The sequence below is a fragment of the Copadichromis virginalis genome, linkage group LG17, assembly GCF_057382275.1.
Source record: "Copadichromis virginalis isolate Kocher_CV1m ecotype Utaka linkage group LG17, C_Virginalis_male_GT1.1, whole genome shotgun sequence".
In the NCBI taxonomy this organism is placed as follows: domain Eukaryota; kingdom Metazoa; phylum Chordata; class Actinopteri; order Cichliformes; family Cichlidae; genus Copadichromis; species Copadichromis virginalis.
The window spans coordinates 13,996,156-14,017,494 of NC_140634.1; the positions used below are offsets into that span (position 1 = coordinate 13,996,156).

Below are 21,339 nucleotides of genomic sequence, written 5' to 3' on the forward strand. Positions count from 1 at the left end.
TAACCTCTGACTATGGCACACAATTTTGCCCCTTTCATCTGTTTTTATGTGACATCCTCTCGTGACTAATAAACAAACAAGATTGCCTTTCATGTGTTACTGCTTATTAAAAGCATTATTATTACGATTATTACTATTATTACCATTATTATTATTAAGCATTATTATTAAAATTATGTTTGTTCTTTCATTTTTGTATAAACCAATAACAGACAGAACAGTTATATTTAAAAAGCCTATTTCACTGATACACTTTGGTTGGTAACAATCTTTTAAAAAGACATCCGCTGGACGATGGTTTTAAGAAAAATTTATTTTGCCTTACGGCAAATCTGTGAAGGGTAAAGACCCCTCAAGGCCATAAACCCACCAGGAAAGTGCTGAAAAGCCTCGGTTTCCCGTAGACTACTACCCATCGAGAGGATTTGCCCCCTGCTGACTATTAGGAGGGATGCATGTTTAAGCCACCTTAGCACTGGCTTACCTTCCTTCCTGCATGTTTTGTTACATGCAAGTATTGAGCTTTTTACCCACTTCTTCTCTGCCGTGGCTTCTTCAGATATAGACTTAGCATATAAAACAAAAACTCTATCACCATTTACAGAATGAAACCCAACTTATTACATCATATTCAATATTTTTTTTATTTGTAACCTTGTTGTAACCTATGTTGTAACCTGTTTATTAGTGTTTCCTGTTGATGAACTTTACATACATTCTAAGTTAAAAAGTTTTTAAAAAGGCAAAAAACGCTGCCATATGACAACAGCAGAACAGAGCACGGAGACAATGAATAACAGAATAAGTGATCTAATGTGGAAAATTGTTTTCAGTCCTAGGTTGAGGCGGAGCTTCTGTAATCTTTCCGAGGCCCACACACAGAAGCCAAAGCCCTGCCGTTACCATAGAAACGACTCGCGGAGTATGGGAGATGCCACGAGCGACTCGCAATTGGTCACCTCGGATCGTTGTTCCGTCCCAACCTCCCCTATGATTTGTTTCATGTATTGCCCGTCTTAGAAGCTGCAACATGATTGGCTACCTTCTACATTCGCGGCCCGCCTCTGTGAGTAAGCGCTCCCAGCTGCACACACGTCGGGAAGAGTCGTACGGACGACGTTGTACATTAAAGCGAAAGCTTAGTTGTTTTCAGGAGTAAAAAAGTTAATCTGCGGTTGACTGTTTTTGGAGTAGTACGCTTACTTGGAAATTCACAAAGTGGTGGGAAAGTTGGGAGACATGTAGAGACTTTTTGATCGCCGGTATTGTAGCTTGACGATGGAGGAGCCAGCGATAAGGCAAGGATTAATGTTAGCCAAATTAACGCTTTTTGGGGAGGATATTTTTGTTTTGTTTACGTTGGGATAAAACTTACGTTTTAAAATGGCGAGTTAAGCTAAGAGTCTTGTTCCAAGAGTGCGGTGGTGTATGAGAAGTGCGTCTAAACGTGCCTGAGTGTAATAAAAATGCTGACATGAATCTTTGCAGAGAATTTGAGATGTCCCTGTCAGACGGTCCCTCTGACGACGACGACGAATTCCCGTCGACTTTACCCACAGATGGCAGCCACAGTGGGAGCATCCGCAAGGTCAGACACCCACACTCTTACATTCATTTCAAATTAAAAAAAAAAAATACTGGATAAGTAAAATTAGAATACAGTCCACGAGATGATGCTGTGTGGCTTCACATGGGGATCTTATTGGACCTGTAATTAAAACTAAAGAACATGAAACCTGAATGTCATCGATAATCATGTAAATTGGCAAATGTAAACTTTAACTTAGGGAACAAAGAAAGTTAGCAGCAGGGATAATACCCACATTATTGGGAAAAAGAGCACATGTTTTCGCTGACCACATTTTCTGAGTTTTGACATAGTGACCATCCCAATACATCAGAGAAGGGCTGAACTGATCTAGCTCTATATTTACATATACCTTGGTTTCGTGTAGATGTTCACAGAGTGCTGATCGTATACCACTGTTAAATTATTAGTCTGTAATTTATTTATTTTTATGAGACTGTGTGACATCAGGATCCCCTGAAACATTGCTTTCCTGACATTGTTAAATAAAATGTAACAAATAAGTAAATCACAGAATATACATTTACCAAACTGTTAGTTATCACTTTTACCAATAAAAAAATAATAGATGATATATAATCTATGCATGCTGTATTAACAGCAGTGTGTAGTTACTTTGCTTACTGTATGTATATAATAGTGTGTTGTACCAAAAACCTCTTGGTGGTTGCTTTAGTCATTAGCTGGGTGCCACGGTTGCAAGTAGTGTACCTGGAGGATTGTGACATGTCTGCAAACAATTCCAAACTACTTGCCAAGTTGTCTGTGAAAAGCAAGAAGCAAAATGAGTGAGCATTTGCCTTCCAAAAAATTTGCAATTTTTAAAAATGTGTTTCTTTCAGCAGTCAGGCAGAAGTTTCACTGTTGAAGGCGAATGTTCTTTGCCTCCTGTTGGCAGTTTTTCACATTTTCACAAGTTTCTCTAACGCTTGGAGAGTAAACAGCAAGTGTTTACAGACAGTCAGCATCTTCCGTGCACCAGTCTGTTAGTGACCAAAGCAATCAGAAGTACGATTTTCAGTCTTTGTAACCTGCCCTGTCGTGGGAGATCAGTTCAGTTCACTGGAGGGTTACTTGATGTGCGCATGTTAAACAAACTCCTTTACTGGGAGGTAAAGAGATATATGAAGAAAAAGAGAGAGACAAACATAACAACTATATACTGTTGAGATTCCTGGAAGAGGGATAGAGAAGAAGATGGAAGGAGCAGTAGGGCATAAGAAAAAGGGAGTATTCAGCTTGTTTACAGTACAGCTCCGCCATCTGTCATGTAACTGTACATTTGTTTACCTCAGAGTGTGAAAGTGTGCTGTACTGTATGACACATGTCTGGTTTTAGTGAGCACACAAATTACCAGCTGTGAGGCAGTTCTTAAAGTATTGTGAGCAAATTGCCTCTGTTGAAGCAAGATTTTAAAAAGCTGTTAAATCTTCAAACACATGTACAGATCCTGTTAAAGTTTTTTATCGTCTGAGAGAATGTATGTCCTCTGCTTTGTTGTGGCACAGTATTATCATGTTAAGCAGTCACAATGACCTTCACGTGTTGTCACGTCCATCATCTCTATGCTATACTGGGTTTGTAGTGCGAAGTAATTCTTTCAGACTGCTCTCCACTGGCAGTAATGACATGCCATGGTGCCATGGTAAAACTGGGGTTAGTGTCATGTGAAAACAGGAAGGCTTAAAAAAAGTAATTTCTCACTGCGCCGCAGTCTGTTTGAGATTTATTTTCGATATATCAAATCTTATCCCCACTGTGGCTGTGTCTCTTACGGTTTCTTTTTTTTTTTGGACAGGATAATTTCCATCGGGGAAAACATTAGTTAGCTGGTTGTAAGTCTGCCATGCTGCTTCCAGTACTTCTTACTCAGATCATACAGCATGAAGTAATGTTGTCACATTTGCACAGCTGTTCTGTGTTTTCTTGGGCAGACTGCCAAAATATATTAACAGCCACCAAGTATATTTGGTAGTCTAGTGTAGCTGTCTTTTTTTTAAGTTTTAGGTTTTTCAACAGCTTCCATGATGGATTTACTGGTACTACATCAGTTTGCTCCGGTTTTGCAAATTCATTAACTCAACCAGCCCTGACCCTTCCACTTTGTGTTTCTCTAAGGCTCGATATCATTCAGCTTCCTCTCCAGACTCCAGTGTTTCTCATACAGGGACTTGATAACGATATAAGTGGAAGTTCACATGCCCTTACCATCGTGTTTCTTTACAGTCTGGTCCACCTGCCAGTTTCTTTTGTTGCTATCTTTGATATTAGTCAGCTGCTTGAGTTTCTCATCCTGTAGTCAACTGGATGGTTTTAAACTGGTGTCTGGAAGTATCTGTGTTGTTCTTAGAGCAGCAGTCCCCAACTTTTTTGCGCCACGGACCGGTTTATGTCCGACAATATTTTCATGGACCGGCCTTTAAGGTGTCGCGGATAAATATAACAAAAATAAAACCAGTACTGGTACCAAAAAAATAGAAGATTTAATCATAAAACATAATTGAAAGACCCAGGGAAACCGAGTTACCGATAAAAACGATAACCCCATAACCTTTACACCCTTATAACATACAGCATCATTTACGCTATTGCTTGGAAAAGGGTTTGCTTTCTTGCCGGTGAGTAGATTAATTAAGATAGTCTAATTCTGTGGGAAATGCAACTTTTGTAGTTGGTCATTCAGTAATTCTTTTACCTCCTCCATTTCTTTATTTCATCTGCAGGGCTGTGATCCTTTGGCTCAGACTCAGCGCAGTAAGCTGCAGCATCGACGGGCTCGCATCAACCAGCAGATCAACAAGGAGATGCGTATGAGAACTGGAGCGGAGAACCTGTTCAGGTGAGACATTGCGACGGATCAGAACATTGCACGCACAATTTTTATTTTATTTTTAATTACTTTTCTGTTGTAATGTTACACGAGGGCAGCACGGTGGTGCAGTGGTTAGCACTGCTGCCTCACAGCAAGAAGGACCTGAGTTTGAATCTATCGTGTGTGTGGAGTTTGCATGTTCTCTCCAGGAACTTTAGCTTACTCCCATAGGTAGGGTGGTTGCAACCTGATATCACAATAGAACTTGAAATAGACACAGCAGTCCACGGTGTCCATTTCACGTACATGCGCACAGAAGTTGCAGTAACGGCAGAGGAAGATATTTTATTTCAAGCCAACATGAACATAATCGTGGAAAAGCATTTTAACAGACATTATTAACATTAACAGTTATATGTATATACATATTAGCTGCCTAGCTTAATCAATTTTGATGATTAAGGACCCTGGAATGTACTTCATACATTTTTCTCACTACCGAATTCGTGGCTTTAAATAGATTATTTCCTCCTTCTAGTAATGCAACATCTGCATGCGTGTCTGTTTCACAGTTTGGAGAGGCAAAAATGGACACGAATCTTCTTGGAAATAAGTGATGCAGTGCTGTAGTGTTGAGCTGCTTTTCCAATCCCATGGGTAAAAAATAGTGAAGCTTTGTGTTTGTCAGCTGTATCACAGTTGCTTTAAATATAATGTATATTCACTCATCACACAGCAACTTTTTCTGTTTGATTTTGTGAGAAATGCCATTCAGGTGCCATCTGTGTTGTCGTCTTTGTTAGTTGCCTCACATTTTTGGTTCAGTCGGTTGATGGGAAAAGGTCAGAGATCACTCCCATCCTAAAGAAACACACACACCAGCACCACCCAGTTTTACAGCTCTGTTTGTGTTCACTGTGTGTGAATATGACTGTTTATGTGCTTGTGCTGGTTTATCTCCTCCCTGTTGTGCAAATATTTGCTTTTTTTGTATTAATGCTTTTTTCAAACAAAACAGTGAGTGAACACTGCATACTTTGGCAGCATGAGCACCACTGAAGCTAATCTCCCAACTCTCTGAACTGCTGGCCCTGTGTCTTGAAGCAGCCAGTTGTCATTCACACAAACCAGAGAGTTTTACTGGTGAGGAAAGTGAACGAAGTTAAAAATGAAATGTTCACATAGCATCAAGGTCTTGTCTCCGAGGACATTGGCATCATCTTTGTCCAGTGTCTCTCCATGGCTCTCCTCTATATTCTGTCTCCTCAACTCATTCTCAACACGTCCATGTTTATTGCCCACTCAGAGGTAAATTAGTACAGAGCCTCAGAGTATATGCATGAAGTATGTGGATACATTTGCTCTAAACCTCTGCCGTGGCAGTTTTAGAATGTTTAAAGTATGAGCAGACCGCTGTGCAAAAGTCTCTGGAAAGACATGGGACATGCTGCTGCTCCAGGACTATTCGGGAGGAGGAGTAGGAGGAGCCACTTAATTAAAGCAAAGAGCTCCTTTCTGCTTCCTCAGTGGTGCCGCATTAAAATCTAATCTAATCAAAATAACCATGTTTTTAATTTAAGACAGACACTGTTGTCTCAGGACTTGTTTTTGCAACAACTGGTAAAGTTGAAAAAAAGCTTTCTTCTTTCTTTTTTATTTACTCTGTACTCTGTATTATTTTATTGTATTATTACGATGCTTCAAAATGCTCCCATAAGTTTAGTTAGTGTAGAAAACCACAGCTGGTATGAGATTAATAAATTACTCTTTTGATGCCCTATCTGTCGTTCTATTTGCAAATTCTTATTTCATAGTCAAGCCAGTTTGAGTGGCCTGACTGCAGTGGCTGTTGCTGTTTTGTTTTCTAAATGTTTCAAATGATGAAACAGTCCTTAAAGTAATTACTGTGTAACAGGGTGTTAATTTATTTTTATTTGTCTTTTCAATGTTTCCCTAGCTCCACATTTGACCTATTTAGGCTCTTATCCCGAAAGGTGATGACTCAGTTTACTGGATATAAAACAAGCACTCTCTCCCGTTCTATTGGGACGCCCGGTCACATAGACAAAGACCCCCACACAACCCGTCAGCCTGTAATCAGCTAGCTTTGTGTCTGCCCCCGTCCTGTTCCCATGCAGAGATTCCCAGCGGTGCTCTGGCAAGCTCATCCCCCACTTATTTGTCTGGTGCTGTCAGACCTTTTTTTTTTCTGTCCTTCTTTTTCCAGTCAAGTGGAACACATAGACACATGAACACACACATACACAAAAACATGTAGCTTTCACTTGCACTTCACTTGTTGTGAAACTGTTGTGGAACTGTGTCATGGTATTAGTGCTGGTGTGTGGGAGTCGATGTTTGTGTGTGTTTGTATGTAGGGGGGTTTGGGATGCTAATTAAATACAGGGGAGGGGGTGTCACTAATCAGGGTTTGTGATTGGCTAATGAAGACGTCATGTTTTGTGCTGCATGTAGGAGCTCAGCTGAGGGGCTGTAATGTTGTTTAAACATCATCCCAGTGACAGGGGTCCATGCAGACCCCAGAGGTCTGCAAAATATCTCTGCATGTGAGATATTTTTCTTATCTCACAGGTGCTTTATATAATTTATTTCATTTATTTATTTAGAAAGAGGGGCAATAGATATTAATGAACATTTAAACAAATGTAAATATGCCAGATTATAGCCTTGTGCTAATTTCCATCTGCAGACCCTCTGGCAGGTTGGTGTTAAACACAAGTTAGTAAAAACATACAGAGACACTATTTACAGGTCATGTGACAAGGACTATTGCTCAGTTTTTTAATGACTTTGTCGATCAGTTTGTTCTTAATGATATCAAAACATTGTTTTCTGTTTCTGCTTTGGTTAGTGCTTTTAAAATAATTAAAATGTGTTATGGCGACAGGAAAAAAAACTTCTAACATTTAAACTTCTCTGATTCTTCATCTCATAAGCAAGAAATACTTGTGTTACCCTTCCGGAGCTGCAGCATGTTGTGTGTGTAAGTGGATGTGTGTGAAGGGGATATTTGGCAGCCTTTTTAATGCTGACTAATCAGATTGGCCCTGGCTTGATCCTACATATCGGCGTTTGTGTGTGTGAGACTGGGAGAGGCAGTGACAGATGAGGAGAGAGGTGAAGCTGAAGTGGTCTAACTGGAAAGCTTAACCTGATTTAAAAAGTCCTCAAAAGTGAGCTTCAGTTGTGTGTTTGAACTGAGATTGGTCATGTGTTAAAGGATAACATGGAAAAAATGCCACAAATTTTTCAAATTCAAAGTGATGTGAGTGTTCTGGTAACAGGTATATGCAACTGAAGCTGAAGTGCTATTTCAAGATAAACACTCAAACATATGTTTTTTTTTTAGCTCTTTACCGCTCAGCCATAAAAGGCTGATGGGGTGTTGTAGTCATCCCTCCAGATGGGCAGCTGGGCAGGCTGGACACCTAAGTTTGTGATAACTCAAGAAGGAAGTCACCTAGGATTTTCAAATGCCATAGGTGCATCTACCAAAAACCTCGGATGAGTTTGAGTCTTAGTGACCTCAACCTAAAGGTCAAAGGTGAGGGGTAGTTTTCTGAAAAGCTTGTGAATGTGATAACTCAACAACAAGGCGACGTAGGAGCTACAAATTGATATCATCGATGTATCTCCTAGAAATATCTGAGGATTTTGAATCCTCAAAGTCGAGGTCAGAGGTTTAGTTTTCTGAATTTTTTTTGAATATGATAACTCCAGAATGCGACAGTTTATTCATATTCATACCACAGGTGCATCTACTGAAAATCTTGGATGAGTTCGAATCTCAGTGACCTCACTCTCAAAGTCAGAGTAAGTTTTCTGAAAGTCTTGTGAAATCGATAACTTGAAAACAAGGCGACGTGGAGTTTGTAGAAACATCTCCAAAACTGACACCAGATTTCCCGCTAAAACAAGATACAGAATAGATGGGGTGGATAGATGGGCCAGAGGAAATGTAAGTAAATTTGATGTTGCAGGCCTTTCTTTTTTCAGTTCATCTAAACTCAACCATTTCTTCTACATTTCTGTGAATTTGACACAGTGCCCATTTTGATGCATTTCTCTCCTTCATGGATAGAATGTCTTTATGACTGCAAAGTCCCAATAATTTTGTGCACTGTTTAGGACCAATAATGGAGGAATTCTCTACCACTTTTCTAAACAACAACATTGTAAACTAGAGATGCTTCAGATTTCTGGGAACATTGTGTACCCCATAGAAGTATGAGCTGGCATTAGTCATCGACCCTCTCATTGTTTTTGGGGGGTGAACCGGAGAAAGTGGTTGACAGAGGGAGGAGAAGGTGGAGAGAGCTGCATAAATTAAAGAGAGGCTTTTTTTTGCCTTCACCCCATCCTGAATTTATGTTCTCAGAAAAGTTTGCTGCATCCACTAATACTGAATGAAAGTAGCAAGTCAGTTTTTAGCTGTGTTGTTCTAATTGTGATACTGGGCTCTACGACAAAGCAGATTAGGAATCAGCCCAAGTACTGTTTTTAGAAAGCCCACAAAGAAGTATTGAGAACTGAAAAACAAAACAAAACACCTGGACGTCTTTGTGTTTTATTCTGCAGGGCGACAACCAACAACAAGGTGAAGGAGACGGTGGCTCTAGAGCTCAGCTTTGTCAACTCCAACCTGCAGCTGCTCAAAGAGGAGCTGGAGGAACTTAACAGCAGCATGGACGTCTACCAGACAGACAGGTGCACAAATGCATGCGTATTTGTCCCATTAATTCCAGGCCGTGCTTATTAGACTAATGATCATTATAATTGGGGAAAACAAGCATCCATTATATTTTTGTAGTGACGCTGGCACTGGGTGTATAACCTCCTTGTACTTGGATATTTGTGATGACCAGTCCTTAGAAATGTTATCTTTGTTTTTTAATAATAGGATGGGGTTTAAGTCAAAGTTGGGTTTCAGTCACATTTATTTAAACAGACTAAAGGAAAAAAGCATCCACATGTGTGTCATGCATTCTGTCACAGCCATAAGATTTTTGCCTCCACGGCTCCGTATCGTGTGAGGGAAAAATCCCCTGATTAGAGTATAGTCAATAACCCTGTGGTGGCAGTGTGCACATTTGTTGTTATTGTGAATGGCAGTAGGTAACTGTGGGGGGTGACAGGCTTACTGCTTGGCTTTAGCTTTTCTGATTAGCAGGATGAAGCACTGAGAATAGTGCTCGCTGGTTTTGAAAACAAGCAGATGGCAGCAGCAGTCATTGCCGAAACCTACACTACCTCTGTTAATTTCTTTTTGTAGTGAGGCTGTCAATGTTCCAATGATCCCACTTGGCTTAAAAGAAACCAAAGAGGTGGATGTCACTGTTGCTATCAAGGTGAAGTCAGCATCTATCTACCTCCTTCTCTTTATTTATCCAGTTTGTTGTTCTTTTCAAGAAAAACTTGTGTTTGAGTAAAAGATTATTGCAATAAATGTATCCTAATAAAAGTTACTGAATCAATGTTTTTAAGCTTATTTTACAAGCAGTGTTTATATTTTTATGCTAATTTACATTAGTTGGCCTGACTTCTTTTCATTACTTGTTCATTACTAAACATTTGACACAGATGGGTAGTTTGATGAAATATCATATTTTTGTGCTTATTTGCTTTCCTTTTTCCAGATAGTATAGAAGAATAACCAAAATCATCTTCATGTGGACACGTAAAGATAATTCTTTTGTCACCGTGTCTCTGTCTGCCTTCACAGGACTTCATATGTGAGCACTACGGGGAGGACAGCTTTCTCTATGACAAGGAAATCAAAGAGCTTATGGAACTTAGACAGGTTAATAAATTCACCCATACAGTTTGATCCAGAGTAAACATTCTGCTCATCATGGGTAGAAAAACAAGTGGAATGAAAAGTATTGATTTATTTAAAGTTGATGTCTCTTTTAGGCTGTCTGTAGCTGACATTAAATGAGTGTTAACATTTAGTTTATTGATTATTCAATCAGGCCATGCGTACACCCAGTCGAAACCAGGCCGGTCTGGAGCTGCTAATGGAGTACTACAATCAGCTGTACTACCTGGATCAACGCTTCTTCTCTGCTCAGAAGAATCTGGGTGTTCATTTCCACTGGTATTATATGATAGCATAATTTAAATACTGAAGGGTTATCATAATCATTAACATGCATTTTACAGTATGTGCAATATGCAGTAAAATAAAAATGGGCAAAGGAACAGTTTTTTAAATGTGCACTTTAGCCGTGTTGTTACTACATCCTGGTGCCTTACTGCTGCTCTCTCTTTCAGGAGAAAATCGAAGCATTCAATAGTTGTTTTCCAGGGACAGATTTATGTAATGTGACTATAAAACCATTTTTCCAGAATTAAAATCTCATTTATGTTTCTAAGTGGTTGGCTACAAATTTTAGTTGAGCTTGAAGGTGCTAATTATGAAGCAGAGCATGGATGGCAGTGTCTCATTCCATGACTGTAAAAAAAAAAACTTAAGCTTAATAGAAACTTTTGTTCCAGCAGCTTAAACTCTGGAGGGGCTTTGCTCATTGGTGGTTCCCTTTTCGTTTGTCATTCAGGTATGACTCTTTGACTGGCGTTCCATCGTGTCAGCGTGCGCTGGCCTTCGAGAAGGGAAGTGTGTTGTTCAACATCGGAGCCCTGTACACGCAGATCGGAGCACGACAGGACCGCTCTGCAACAGCTGGCATAGACCGAGCTATAGATGCTTTTCAGCGTGCTGCAGGTAGCACAATGGCAAAATCATACATCAAAATACTTGATTTCTCGTTTTGTGAGCCTTCAAATACGAGGGGCTTGTTTTTTACACAAAACAGCACAAGGCAATATAGTCCTAGTGCTGGTCCCAAGTCCAGATAAATAGGGAGGGTTGCATCAGGAAGTGCAGCTGATGTAAAATCTTGACCAGATCAAAGATGCAGATCATAAAAAATGAATTTTTCATTCTGAATTTGTCGGGTCTGGGTTAACAATGACTGCATACTAACCCTTATGCCGCATGTGCAAACTGCAAGATAAAGGAGACTGCAAGGCAGTGTTCTGTAGATTGTAGCTAAGCATGAGCAGAGAGGGATAAAGGTGGTGAGCCATACAGTAGGGCAAAAAAGTATTTAGTCAGCCACCGATTGTGCAAGTTCCCCCACTTAAAATAATGACAGAGGTCAGTAATTTGCACCAGAGGTACACTTCAACTGTGAGAGACAGAATGTGAAAAAAAAAATCCATGAATTCACATGGTAGGATTTGTAAAGAATTTATTCGTAAATTAGGGTGGAAAATAAGTATTTGGTCACCTCAAACAAGGAAAATCTCTGGCTCTCACAGACCTGTAACGTCTTCTGTAAGAAGCTTTTCTGTCCCCCACTCGTTACCTGTATGAATGGCACCTGTTTGAACTCATCATCTGTATAAAAGACACCTGTCCACAGCCTCAAACAGTCAGACTCCAAACTCCGCCATGGCCAAGACCAAAGAGCTCTCGAAGGACACCAGGAAAAGTATTGTAGACCTGCACCAGACTGGGAAGAGTGAATCTACAATAGGCAAGCAGCTTGGTGTGAAAAAATCAACTGTGGGAGCAATCATCAGAAAATGGAAGACATACAAGACCACTGATAATCTCCCTCCATCTGGGGCTCCACGCAAGATCTCATCCCGTGGGGTCAAAATGATCATGAGAACGGTGAGCAAAGATCCCAGAACCACACGGGGGGACCTGGTGAATGACCTGCAGAGAGCTGGGACCAAAGTAACAAAGGTCACCATCAGTAACACACTACAACGGCAGGGAATCAAATCCCGCAGTGCCAGACGTGTTCCGCTGCTGAAGCCAGTGCATGTCCAGGCCCGTCTGAAGTTTGCCAGAGAGCACATGGATGATACAGCAGAGGATTGGGAGAATGTCATGTGGTCAGATGAAACCAAAGTAGAACTTTTTGGTATAAACTCAACTCGTCGTGTTTGGAGGAAGAAGAATACTGAGTTGCATCCCAAGAACACCATACCTACTGTGAAGCATGGGGGTGGAAACATCATGCTATGGGGCTGTTTTTCTGCCAAGGGGACAGGACGACTGATCCGTGTTAAGGACAGAATGAATGGGGCCATGTATCGTGAGATTTTGAGCCAGAACCTCCTTCCATCAGTGAGAACTTTGAAGATGAAACGAGGCTGGGTCTTCCAACATGACAATGATCCAAAACACACCGCCCGGGCAACAAAGGAGTGGCTCCGTAAGAAGCATTTGAAAGTCCTGGAGTGGCCTAGCCAGTCTCCAGACCTCAACCCCATAGAAAATCTGTGGCGGGAGTTGAAAGTCCGTGTTGCTCGGCAACAGCCCCAAAACATCACTGCTCTCGAGAAGATCTGCATGGAGGAATGGGCCAAAATACCAGCTACTGTGTGTGCAAACCTGGTAAAGACCTATAGTAAACGTTTGACCTCTGTTATTGCCAACAAAGGTTATGTTACAAAGTATTGAGTTGTATTTTTGTTATTGACCAAATACTTATTTTCCACCCTGATTTACGAATAAATTCTTTACAAATCCTACCATGTGGATTCATGGATTTTTTTTTCACATTCTGTCTCTCACAGTTGAAGTGTACCTCTGGTGCAAATTACTGACCTCTGTCATCATTTTAGGTGGGGCAACTTGCACAATCGGTGGCTGACTAAATACTTTTTTGCCCCACTGTACATGAAGCTAAGGGAAAGAGTTGTGGAAGCTAGGTTAAGAAGAGGTTTGATCAGCGAGCAGCAGTCTGGCTTCGTGGCAAGAACTACACATGCAATGTTTGCTTTGAGAGTATTGATGGAGGTCAGAAAGAGCTTCACTGTTGTCTTTTTGAATCTAGAGAACGCATGTGTTAGGGTACCAAGAATAGGAAATATTGATATTGCATGAGTAAGTCAGGAGTGACAGAGAAGAATGCAACATGTAAAGAGGAGGGATAGTGGATATATTGTGTAAAGGATGTTGAAGATGAAGCTTCCAGGCAGAAGGAAAAGAAGAAGACCTCAGAGGAGCAAAGGAGGACGTGCAGAGGGTTGCTGTGACAGAAGACAATGCTAGGGATAGGGCGAGATAGAGGCAGATGATTCACTGTGGCAATCCCTAAAAGGAGCAGCCAAAACAAGAAGATTGCCATTAATATAACAGATTTTGTTGTTGTTTATAATCAGCTATTGATGATTTTGAGGTACCCAATCCTGTAAATTTAAAGCTTTTGTTCAGTTGTTTTTATTATATACTTTTGATATAATAAACATTGATATCAGGATGTTTGAATTCACATGGCTAATTGGTAATTTATTTATTTTTTAATGTGTAGGTGCATTTAATTATCTTAAAGAGAATTTTTCCAACGCTCCAAGTCTGGACATGAGTAGTCCATCACTCTGCATGTTGGTGCGGCTCATGCTTGCCCAGGTACAGGAGTGTGTGTTTGAGCGCATCACCCTGACCACACAGGACACGCACTTTACCTCCCAGCTCCGGCTGGCACAGGAGGCTGCACGGGTGAGTAAATACATATGTGCTTTGTTTGTGTTATTACCCTTAATGCCCTATGTTTAACTGTATGCATGTGTGTTTTTTGTAGGTGTCAGATGTTTACTTGTTAGTGCAGCAGACTATGACACAGCCTTTGATGAAGGACTACGTGCCATTTTCATGGGTGTCCATGGTTCAGGTAAAATCTGAACACTTCCGCGCTCTCTCCCACTACTACGCTGCTGTTGCACTCTGCGACCACATGTGTAAGTACAAAATTTACTCACATGTTCATTAGGGAGAGTTCATACTTCTTGTTTTGTAGATAACCTTCTGCCTTGGCTATATTTAATTTTGAATTAAAGCAGTACACTTGTGTCTTTAAAAAGTCTTAAAATCAAGTTGAAGCTTGTTACATACGTAAGACACTTTTTGCTGCTAATTTATAAACAGACTGTAATGTAATATTTTTTATCAAAGACTGACATTCTTGGTGGTGTGAGAGTGGTGTCAGACTGATCCAGCGGGCAGTGTGCGACGTTATCTTGTCTGTGCTTGTCATCTTGTCAGCAGTCTGTTAATGCCTAATGAGGCAAATTCATCAACAAAGCTGTTTTCCTCTGTCACCTATGGAGTACACCTCTGTCCTGTGTATCACCTATGCAGCATCAAAAGCACTGTGTTTTGAAGAAGAAAACTGACATTTCTAGTGATTTACCCAATAAACCTAACTATTGTATTCTTTTCCAGAGATAATGCTCACCTAATTAGCATTTCTAAACAGATCTTAGCTGTATATATTTTTCCATAGTGTTGGCAGGAGGGGAGGAAGAGGAGGAGGAAGCTGAGAAGGCCTTCCTTCAGTGCCATGCCAGTGTTCCTGCTGGGCCACAACTCAGCCAGGTTCTTCAAGATCCTGAAAAAAGACGAAAACTTGGTGAGTTTGTATTCATCACGTAGCTGCTATGAGCTGCGTTGTGCAAGCATCTTGAAAATGAACCAAAATGCTCATGTTATAACTTGAATAGTTATATTCCCATTCTTTGAAACCTTTATTTTTTTAATAATAATTTCTGCTTACATGAAGGTAAGGCCCACCTGCGGCGTGCTGTAATCAGACATGAGGAGGCCATGCGTGTCCACAGTCTGTGCAAGATCCTGAGAAAGATGGATATCCTGCAGGATGTGCTCTCTGTCACACACAAACGTTCCCTGGACAAATACTCAGAGCTCGACCGAGAGGACGACTTTGATGAAATTGCAGAGGCCCCAGAGATACAGTGTGAGTGTCACGTATAATCGTAAAGTCAGTGATTACATTTTCTGTTTGATTAAATCATAGTGACTAACTGGCTTCTTTACCAGCTCATACCCACCAGAAACCAGACGTCATTCCACCCAACTTCTCCACAGTCAAGGTTACTGATATCTTCCAAAGACTGGTAAGTCCCACAGGGAAGAAATAATACACACTTGGCAGATACCTACCCAGGTTAGGTAACCATTAAAATTGTTTCCTGTTCTTATGCTCTAGGGTCCACTGTCAGTGTTCTGTGCGAGGGCTCGCTGGGGCCCGATGCGTGTGATCTGCCTGAATAAGAGAGAAGGAGGACTGGGGCTCACGCTCAGAGGAGACTCTCCTGTCCTGGTGGCTGGAGTGGTGCCTGGAGGCTGGGCAGAGGTGAGATATACCCTGCACATCTAGAGAAGATTCTGTGAGAAGAAAAGATCTTCTCTTGTATTCTTGTAGTCTTATTTCTATTCTATTTTTATCCTCTCAAAAGGAATTGATTTGCAGTTTGATTCTAAGATTTAAATATTTTAAGACCTGCTTTCCTGTCTACTTATTGTATTATTATGGGGTCTACCTTACAATATAAAGTGCCTTGAGGTGACTGTTGTGATTTGGCGCTGCATAAATACAGTTGAATTGAACTTGATTAAGTAGTTAACTGCAAAAAAGAGCCATTCATTTGTTATTTAGAAAAGAGTTGTGATGGACATGAAGGAGACAAAATGCAATACACTTCCTTCTTTTGTCTCCTTCTTCATTGTGGGAATATATTGCGGGCCTGCATACTTGCATGAAAAAAATGAGGTCAAAACATGTAATTAAGATGAACTAATGATGTTACATGATGTGTTCAGGAGGCTGGACTGAGGGAAGGAGACTACATAGTAGCAGTAGATGGAAAGGACTGTAAGTGGGCCAAACATGGTGAGGTGGTCCACATGCTGAAGAGCTGCAGTGACAGAGGGGTGGAGATCAGTGTGGTCACATTACACTCACATGATACACAGGTAAATATGTGTATGAGCTATGTAGGGTATTCATAAGCATGTAGATTTCAGATAAACTTCCTTCGTAGAGACGTAGAGAACAATAAATTGTTGCAAAGCTTTTTGGTGGCATTTATTTTTTGTTGTTTTCCATGGATGTCTAGCCCTTTTCCAGCATAAGCAGCATGAAAAGGCCGTGCTCAGTGACCTTTTTTCAGAATTTACCCTTCTGTCTCTCTGATGGATGCTTTTTACCCCTCACCTGTAAAATGCTGAAACAAGGGAATATGAGTGTTTGTCATTTGATTACATTTGAGCCATCTTTATACTAACCTAGTATTAGCCTGAAGGCTCAGGTCAATGCAATACTTTATTTTCAAACCTTTGAATCAAAACTGAAAGTCTCTTCTTTGATTCCTTAAATTGTGGAAATATCTGTGGGGTTTGGCTGCTGTTTCAGTGGTTGTGTACCTGTGTGTATGCTTTTTTGTTTCTTAGCAGGTGGAGAGGAGGGCAGTTATGCTGTCGCTGTGCAGCGACAAAGAAAACACTCGGCATCGTCTGCTGTCTGGGGCTAAAGGCCAGAGCTCCGCCTCTTTGCTGAACTGGAACAGGAAGAAAAAGAGGGAAGGCAGCACGATCACAAAAAGACTTGGAAGCGCTTTCAGTTTGTCGTTCGGAAGCATCCGAGACACTGAGGCCATGTACTAAGAGACGACTTCAGAAGAATCACTCAGGGAATAGCAGCGGAGCACACGGTACAAGTACAGCAGACACAAAGAAACAGCCTCTCCTGAGTTGAGGAGGTAGGTGATGATGCAAAGCTGGGACAAAGGAAAAGAAAAAACATGTATAGTCAAGGAACACGTGCTGTGCCAGGTTCTTCTTGCACACTCCAGCATATCTGACATCTTCGTCAGTTAATCATTGAAATGTGATGTTTATTACTTTTACCCATTGTACAAAAGTGAATTTGAAGTATCACAGAATTGTGTCCTGGCATCTTTCTAACAGAGACTGCGCAGTAGGGAAGTCGATAGTGGAAATATGTCTGTAATTTCTCACCTGAAGTCACTACTATGAAGGATCTGTTTGCAAATGAGCAGCACAATATGGCACTGCCCACATCCAAGATACCATGGCTTCACTTTTTGGGACTGTCTACATTGTACAGGCCTTGAACAGTGTCCCCAGTTCCTACACTGGGGTAACCTGACTTTGAATTTAAATTGCATGTTTAGGAAGAATGTGGTGGCAATGTATATAAAGTCAGTAAGTGTGTGAGTAAATAGATGCAAATTTTCCACAGGGCCTAGCAAAGTTACATTTGTAGAATTTCAATGAGCTTTATGTCATATAAGTGCAGTAGCTACAAAAATAAAAGCACAAAAGTATAAAGGGAGCAAAATAACAGAACTGAGGCTTCTTCTTAATTAATTTCAAGGCTTTACAAACATACATGCTTGCTGTGTTGAAGCTGACAGCTGTACAGTACCCTTCTTTATGGACACACTTTAAGTGTTCAAGCACTGTACAATTCTGCCTGATACAGCTGGCAAAGTTATTTGGTAAGAATAAAGAAAAAAAAAAACAGCTTCTGTCAGAGTGTAGTGGTTTACACAAATTACTTTGGGGTTGCGTCAGAAGAGATATCTGGTGTAAAAACCTGCCAATGTGGTGCTACCCACTGTGATGATCCCTTGTAAATACAGCTGAAAGTAGCTTCTCTAAATGTTAATAATCGTTGAAGAAGATAGAGCAGAATTAGCAAGGAAGCACAAAATTTCTTGTACTGTATTCTTGATGGGACCGAATAGACCAGCAGTCACCTGTGATTAACCACTGAAGGCCTCCAACGGTTAATCTGTTCACTTCTGACAGAAAGCACATTCAGTTTTTAATAGATTAGGATTAATTCAGACAGTCAGTTCAACCTGGATTTATTACTAAAAGTGTCATGTTGGAATTAATCCTTAGATCATTTTTTTATGTTTAGTTTTATCATTTCTAGGTGACTAAAGCACTTGAACTTTGCTCTGTTTTCTAATGTAGTTTTAGTATTTTGAATGCACTGTGACAAATATTTTGTAAATGTAGTTTCAGGTTTTACAATAATGCCTATGATGTACTCACATTGAGAGGATGTGTGTTTGGATGTCAAATGTGATAGAGAGCGATCATGTAGGAAAAGCATGACATGAGGTGTGATTACATCAAAGTCCACTGTGTTTAACAATGTCCAGCCACTGTACTGTATGTTAGAAACAGCCAATGTTGCATCTGTAGTTGTAAGAGCTGTATTGAGAAAATGTTTCTTTCTTTAAATCAATGCTGTTTGAACTTTTTGTAAAATTTTGATACAACTTGAAGTAGCATTTTGTTCCAGCTTAAAATGAATGTTATTTGAGTTTGTCGTGTTCACTGTGACATGACGGTCCATAGTCATGAGTGTGGAAAGCATGAGGGGACAAGAGCAAAAATTAGTGTTTATCTGAGTCTTGTTTCGTCTAGAAAATCTTAAATATAGTTTTAAAAGGTCTGACAACTTCTTTCACAATGATGATATTCACATTCCTTTGGAAATTAGCAACTTTTGTGCCACTTTTGACAGTAAGAAGACTATTGCGATGCGATACCATGATTCGTGCATCCACCAGAGTATGAATGTTAGATAGAAAGAAAAATACTTAAGCATAGAAAAAATTGCTTGTATGAATAGACATGAACGAGGTACGTTGTATAAAGCACTTTGATTGCTCAGCTATAGTAGAAAAGCACTATATAACAACCAGTCCATTTAACATTTACTTTTCTCCACTTGTGTTAGCACAGAGATGCTAATTTCTTTCCTCTGTTCACTAACATCAACTACTCCAGTTTCTGGAACTGAGATAACAGTTTCATTTTCTCCATCCTGTGTTTGAACATTCTTGATAACCCGTTTTTGACCCGAGGCTGCCAGATAATCTTTCCTCCATCCTGCTTTTGAAACATTTTTTAATTCCCTGTTGAGACACTGAGTTACCAAATATGCTTCTCTACATCCTATTTTTTCCATTACATTTCAGTTCACATTGTCAGCAGGTTTCCAGATACACTTTCCCTATTCTACTTGTTATATTTGTCTGCTTAATTTGTATTTGTTGAGCATTCTCCTGTACTGTGTTTAGCCCCAATAAAATTTAGCAATTACATGTTATGAAATATAGCATGTCTGTCTTCTGAGACATGCAGCTTGTGGGGATAGGTTAATTGGATAATCCAAATTGCCACTAGGTGTGAATGTGCGAGTGAATGTGAGTGCGAATGGTTGTCTGTCCCTGTGTGTTGGCCCTGCGACAGACTGGCGACCTGTCCAGGGTGTACCCCGCCTCTCGCCCTATGACAGCTGGGATAGGCTCCAGCACCCCCCCGTGACCCTGAAAAGGATAAGCGGAAGTGAATGGATGGATGGATGGATGTATGGGAAATATACTCACACCCCTTATCAGTTCAGGTGCTGTAGGAAACTGGTTCAAATGAAAGAACGTTGCTACAATCCAGCACCTGATTTCAGCTCTCTGTTTTCACAGCTTAAGTAAGGCCAGTGTACATCTAGGCCATGATTTTCTTCCATCTTCCTTCACTCGAAAGCTAAATCTTTGTCAGAAAGTATTACTCAGTGGTCTTATCATTGCATTTCCGTTCTCTGCAAGCATTGTTGCATGCAGTTATGTGGTCAGATGTGTTTGATCAGTAGTGCTCTGACTACAAATGGAAACCAGATGGGATTTTCTGCAGTATGAGATCTTGTTCCTTTCCTTCAGATTACACATTTATATGCAGGAAATGCAGATTGCTCCTCAAGCAGTCTACCTATTGTTGATGAACTGCTGCTGCACGGCTTTGGTTTACTTGCACACAATGTTGATAAGTTAAACTTCTGATGCTTTCAAATCCATAACACCCTGTTTCTTAGGGATCAAGCCATTTCAGACAGAAACCACTGAGAAACGTGACCACACACATCTCCACAGTTGCCCAACAGCACAATTACGTTGACACCCTTTGCCAGCTTCAATGGCAGTTTTTAGGGCCAGCTGCACTTTCAGCAAAACACTTAGCACTGCACAAATACCAATCCAGCCAGTTTTATGGCAGAATGCGGTTCTACACCAAACGACCCAAGTTCAGTCAGAAAAGTTTCTTCTAGCCAACATCAGCTGTTTTCAAATTTGTTCGGTAGTAATAGTGGCTCATCAAGAGATCCATTTTCATTCACGTAGACAACCCAACCTTGTTTGACATAACCATCTTAGACAGAAGCAACTGCTGTCTTTGACTTAACATGACTAGATTTAGAAATTTGGTTCATTTCATCCCAAACCTGCTTTTCTGAATTTTCAGTCACTCCCTATTATGTGAATTAAAATGTGTACCATCAAAGTGTCACTACTCATTACAAGCCTTCAACATTAGATTCATTTCTCTCACTGTCTACATTTAACTTCCGATCCCCGATCCTAACACGTCATTAGCATTTAGTCGGTATACAATCACAGCCACCCCGTGCAAATCCATTCTGCTTTCTTTGGGGATCTGCCAGGGCCAGAAGCCACTGCTGACTGTCGAAGAGACGCTGGCCTAACTTGTTTCGTTTGGAGTTAGTAAAAGTTGAGATTAAGTTAATAGAAATTCATTTTTTTCCTTGTCTGTACTTTTTTGTGTGATTATTAAGTAAGTCTTAAATTGGCTTTATAATTGTATTTACAGCTCCCAGCTTAAATTTAAGGTGTTGCAACCTGCAGATGCACTGCATTATTTTGCAATGACATAGATTTATGTCTGTTGACTATGTGTTTCTATCACTACAAAAACTTTGTTTATGGCATTAGAAAAATAGATTTGAACTCTTTGAAAATACTTTTTAAATCTTTTTATTGTGATTAGACCCAAATACTTTTTTTTGTTATGTCCTCTCTGGCTTTCCGTGTGTGTGTGTGTGTGTACATTTGAGTAAATGCTTGGAATTGACTGTTTTTAAGAGAAATGAATTTGTGTTTTTGCCTGAATATGTGACCATCCCTAATACTGCATTTGGGGATTTGCACAGTACTTTTTTCCTTAAATAAATACAATAAAAGTGAATAATGACCTGCTGCCAT

General features: G+C 40.3%; 1 protein-coding gene across 1 annotated transcript; it reads left to right on the forward strand.

Moving 5' to 3' along the window:
* Positions 1 to 922: 922 nt before the first annotated feature.
* Positions 923 to 21,333, forward strand: rhpn1 (rhophilin, Rho GTPase binding protein 1). The gene is made up of 16 exons (XM_085436217.1): positions 923 to 1,066; positions 1,489 to 1,588; positions 4,313 to 4,428; positions 9,001 to 9,129; positions 9,695 to 9,770; positions 10,145 to 10,222; positions 10,395 to 10,519; positions 10,980 to 11,146; positions 13,755 to 13,942; positions 14,025 to 14,181; positions 14,727 to 14,852; positions 15,003 to 15,197; positions 15,281 to 15,357; positions 15,450 to 15,596; positions 16,064 to 16,216; positions 16,694 to 21,333. Exons 2-16 carry the CDS (start codon positions 1,499 to 1,501, stop codon positions 16,904 to 16,906), a joined length of 2,037 nt encoding a protein of 678 aa, XP_085292343.1. The 5' UTR covers positions 923 to 1,066; positions 1,489 to 1,498; the 3' UTR covers positions 16,907 to 21,333.
* Positions 21,334 to 21,339: the final 6 nt, after the last annotated feature.